The 5,409-nt window shown below is 33.9% G+C and overlaps 1 protein-coding gene across 1 annotated transcript; it reads left to right on the forward strand.

Annotated features, from left to right (window-relative positions):
- Positions 1–1,582: 1,582 nt before the first annotated feature.
- On the forward strand, positions 1,583–3,752 carry LOC140829199 (peptidyl-prolyl cis-trans isomerase FKBP12-like). The gene is made up of 4 exons (XM_073192247.1): positions 1,583–1,813; positions 1,912–1,973; positions 2,809–2,861; positions 3,385–3,752. The coding sequence occupies exons 1-4, from the start codon at positions 1,668–1,670 to the stop codon at positions 3,484–3,486; spliced, it is 363 nt and encodes a 120-aa protein (XP_073048348.1). The 5' UTR covers positions 1,583–1,667; the 3' UTR covers positions 3,487–3,752.
- Positions 3,753–5,409: the final 1,657 nt, after the last annotated feature.

Here is a 5,409-nt window from a genome sequence, read left to right on the forward strand (position 1 = left end):
AAAGAGATAATAAATTAGGAAGTAATCTAAATTATCCATAAATATATTTCAAAACAAATTTGGCCCACCGATTCAAAATTTTCTGGTTACGCCTATGCTTAACAAAGTAAATTGATAAAATAACACACTCGTGAATGTTGGTCGGAATTGTTTTTTGTTTTTGCTTTTTTAATCAAACATGTTGTTTAATATGTGGTATAAGATGTTTGAAGGATGTGAATGTTAGATTAGGTGCTTGGAAGCCAGCTTTGAATGACTTTAATGCAAAACAATATTTATTTTAATAATATTTTATGATTTTATTCGATAATTGCATTATAATTTATCAGTATACTCATGCAAACTGCATACATTTGAGATGTAAAGTGTAAAAGATAAGTTCCTCACACACAACCAGTCACACATATACAAGTGAGTTGAACTTCAAAAATTAGTTGAGTGAGTCTTTACACAAAGACGTAAAACAATGTGTTTGTGGTGTTTCACGTGGAAATGCTGCTGGAGGAGAGGGGTGGGTGGCTGCTGGGTTTTAGAATAGTTTAAGGGTTGCTAATTACGTTTAGGCTTTATTTTATGTGTAGTTTAGATTTAATTAAAATGCACTAATAAGCTTCAATAAAAATTAAGAAAGGTTTTGAGTCTATTAAGCAATAAAACAAACCCAACAAATCTAATAACACTCTCGAAAAATATTTCATTTTGGTACGTTTTTGAAAATATCATCCGAACACTCAAAAAGTCTCACGGTTCGATAAAATTTGCATACCGATTAACAAAATGACTCGGTGAGTAAAAATACCCACCAAAGCCCAATTTTAAAAAACACCCTTAAAAAACCTCATAATAATTAATTAAAATTAATCATGTAATAAAAATATTTTTCCTGATAAATCTTCGGTCTTCGTTCTTCGTTTGAACGTAAAATGCACCTAGAAATATTAATGCGTGAAACTTTAAAATATCGTTAAATTAATCCTAGCCATGCAATAATTATGTATTAAATGCATAAAAATAAATAAATACATAATTTAAATAAAACTCTAGATTGCATGCATTCAAGTTACGTAAATTTAAATTTCTTAGAACTTACAAGATTAGAAATTTCATTTTATATATACGCTATGAGGGGTGCTAATACAATATCCACAATTTTGCACACAAAATTTGCACACAAAATTTGCAAAATTCTCCCTTCCTCTTGCACGTTAGGTATAATTCTTAGAACACCCTATGACTGTTTTTGAACACACGATACTCAAGAAAAAAAATTTAAACTTCCGTTACGTCTTGGGTGCAAGAACATAACCTGGGTGCAAGAACACGATGTCTCAAAAATGAATATGTAATACGAGTTATTAAAAACCGAAAGATATAAGTAATTTATGTATTATATGACTAATTATATGATTTTTGACGTCAAAATTTTTCACAACTTTAAAATAGAATGAAAATCAAAGTTTTGACAAAAACTTAATTTTTTTAAAAATTTTAAAAACAAAAAAACATATGGAAAATTGGAGAATCACACACACGCATGAGATTTTAGTGTGATTTCAAATTGTACAGGGTTTAATTTGCTATTTAACCCTCGAGAGCTTCTTACAGATCACTGGCAACTCCCAAATCAAGCAGCTGAAAACCTAGGAAACACAAGTGCTTCCAATTACATGCTAGCTCTTCCAATTAGGTCAATGGGAGTTGAGAAGGAAGTTCTCAGAAACGGGTCCGGTTCGAAGCCCGTCTCCGGTCAGAAGGTTACCGTTCACTGCACCGGTTTTGGTAAAAATGGCGACCTTTCCAAAACGTTCTGGAGGTAAATCGCTTTTTATTGGGTTTTTTTTCGTCGGATGATTCTGAAAAAAGGGAAGAGATATTGGAATTTGGGTTTGAATTACATGTTTTGGATGATAGCACAAAGGATCAGGGCCAGACGCCCTTCTCTTTCCAAATTGGTCAAGGCAAAGTGATTAAAGGTATTTCTTTTACGTGTGTTTAGTTTTTCATTTTATTTTTTATTCTTCTACTTGTATTTGTTTATTTAATGGCTGATTTGTATAATTGTTTTCCATCTTATCACTTGATTTGGTTAGAAGTGAGAAGACAGGAATTGAGAGTGAGATTTGTGCTGGGTTGGTGAAGGAAAGGATTGACGAATTCTTGGCTTGGTTTTAGTTTTCTTTAGAGTTTGTGCTGAAAATACGAGCTGTATAGGATTTAGTAGTTTGGTTGGAAGGTGAAGGCAGCGTGAGTGGTTTATTGCATTTGCGGGCCACTTAATGTATTTTGGGGGCCAAACATTAACAGATTTTAAAAAAGGAGTTTTGTATTGTGTTGTTAGAAATATAACTGAAATATGAAGCATACATGAATTTGATGGCCCAAGTTTCCACATATAGGTTAGGGTTGCCCGTTGCCAAACCCTACGCAGCTACAGCTTTTTAAAGGGTAAAAAATAGTTATAGGTTTCAAAATTGTGGATTAAAATGAAGGATTTTGAAATCCTTCAGTCTGCTTATACCTGGAAGAACTTCCTTGATTGAGCATTCATTACTTGGGGTTCAAATATGTGATGACCGATTTGATTTTACATAGTACCAAAAAAAAATGTGGGAAAATGTTACTCCATTTAGGATGCACGGAATTGTTTGATGCCTAAACCCAATGCTAAAGCAGTATTTGAGATCTGCCATCTGTTGGGACTTGCTCTTAAATGTGACTGTTCTTTGGTCAGGTCACACTTACTAATTGTATATAGGAGCAAAAAAATATAATGTTTTGATATTAGATTGCTCACTGGTTCTTATGCAGGATGGGATGAAGGGGTGTTGGGAATGCAAGTGGGAGAAGTTGCCCGATTGCGGGTAATATGCCAATAATTTTCTGTGTTTTCCTTAACATTAACTTCTGGGAATTGTCTAATAGAAAAAGTAGGTTACTTCTGCTTGCTGAGCCTGAATTTATACCGCGTAATATAGCGTTTGATGTTGCCATTCGAGAAGCAAATATATCCCTCTTCTCACACATTTGAGCAGCTTCTTGCAGCAGAACTTTTGGAAAAACTCTTTCGTAGAGTTTCCTTATTATCTGCTTGAAGTATGACATGTTTTACATACCTGTGATTCTTGCCTCCTTAATATATTCTTATTAAGTTAAAATTCTTTGAGTGGGTAAAATGACCACCTAAAACAAAACTAAAATGCTCGAGTCAACGTTGGATTTTGTGTTTATTTATGATACCATGGATGAGGTTCATGTATACTGCTGAATTTACAGTTGATTATCTTGCATGCTCATGTCTGGATATATTCTTTCTCCTGCAAAAACATTCTAGTAAAATTTCTGATAGGAGGCTGTTGTTGATCCGTTGTGTTTCATAATCTGCAGTGCTCTCCTGACTATGCCTATGGTGCAAATGGTTTTCCAGCATGGGGTATTCAGCCTAACTCGGTTTTGGTGTTTGAAATTGAAGTTCTGAGTGCTGAGTAGCTGACTTGTCCTAGCTAATCGACATAGTACTTTGGAATGCTTTTGCATTGATGCTTGAAGTTTGGTTTGCAGTTCTTGCTCTTTATTGTGGTTTCTATCACGCATGAATGACACTTAAACATTGGCCTTCTCAGAGCGTATTTTCTGTTGAGGTGATGGGTAAAATAAATCTCCTCTTGAAGTTTTATTGTTTTCTTGTCAGTCAAATATTTATTTTGATCCCTGACCTTTATTATTGTTTTGCAAGAGTAACTGCTTTATGTCAATCTTTGATGCTAGAACCAATGCAACCGAAACACAAAGGGTCTTGTATAACATTTGTGTGTTTTTCGACGTTACGATTATGGATACTTAAAATAATAATAATGTGGTTGATGGTGCTCGGGTAAAATTGGATGAGCTGAGTAGATAATTTATTGGGTTGGGTTATGTTCCTTTCTGGTAGTGCTGGAAACCGGGAAGAGGGATCCCGAGATGAGTTTTATGCACTTAGAAAGCAAAAAAGTTAATGGGCCGTCAGAAGATTTTCTGGCTCACTCCGCCGTTCAAGACAAGTATTCATGTAGAGGAAAGTACGATATAGAAAGTACAATAAAGAAAATTTGATCCTTAAATGCTAAAATTCATAAATCCCTAAAATATAATTTCTTGACTTAAAATAAAAATACAACATTAGATTTTTGCACCTCCATCGTCTCTGATCTCTTTTCTTGGTCCGATATCGAATATTCCTGTTAAATTCTAAAACTCAAAAAATATTTTAAAATTGCATAGAAATAAATGTATATATACATTTAAATAATTTAACACATAATATGCATCACATAACTTATTAAATAAATAAATAAATTATTTCAATCATGCATGTGTGATGGATCGGTTCGAGCACCTTCTAGGTTGTTTCAAACATAATATTTTCAATGAGCTGCAATAGCCCGTGTTCTAAGAATGTGAACATCGATGAATTAAATCGAGTTTGGTTTTGAAACCAAGCGAAAAATACTCGAAATAATCATTTGTTAAGAAAGTTGATTAGTTTAAAACTTTTAGCTTGTGTTAACTGATAAATTGAAATAAAGGGAGATCGGTTTTTGCTTGTATCAGTTTAGTTATGGTGAGAACTGAATTGATATCAGCTCGAACTGATCAAATCAGGTTGAAAACAAAAGTTAAACAATTAAATACACAAGATATGTTTATGGATGGTCGGAGACTTCAACTGCTCCTATATCATCTCTTCTACTTCCTCGGGTAGGATCCACTAGAAGACTTTGATTTATACAATAACTTGTATAAACCCACTCAGCTTAGGACTTACTCTACTGCCTAACTGAACTCCTATTCTATATTGAAGATAGCACATTCCAGTCAACACTTGTTTAGCGTCTATGTGTCAAAGACTACATACACAAGTTTAATGTCTTTGTTCAAGATTCACTCAGCTATTCAATAAGCTCAACTCTCTGTATATGTAATTGATTGTGTGTGTGGGAACTGATCTATGAATACAACACGAAAGTGTTCTTACAAACTGAGAGAATTGTGCTTCTAATTTAAGCTGATAACACGTTGAAGTGCTCCCTCAAATCTGGGCTGATTGCTTCTTGTAAGCTGATATGCATTATGTATGCCCTTTGTTTTTCACACACTTGTTCCTTTTTTGATGGTCTTGATCTTGTGTTTATAGAGGCAGCTTGACCGTACATCAAGACTCATCAAATATCTTTGTTGAATTTTGAATTTGTTACTCGAAATTTGTCTTGTATTTTCCGACAGCGGAACATTTTGGCTTTAAGCACTGCTGCAATGTTTATTATCGTCCTTTGATCGGACAATTGCTTTTGTATCCTTGTGCACAACTGGATTCCATAAAAATAAGCTTGTCATGTTCTACAAACTGATTGGTTTCTAACTGATGCTCTG

The sequence above is a fragment of the Primulina eburnea genome, chromosome 1, assembly GCF_022965805.1.
Source record: "Primulina eburnea isolate SZY01 chromosome 1, ASM2296580v1, whole genome shotgun sequence".
In the NCBI taxonomy this organism is placed as follows: Eukaryota; Viridiplantae; Streptophyta; class Magnoliopsida; order Lamiales; family Gesneriaceae; genus Primulina; species Primulina eburnea.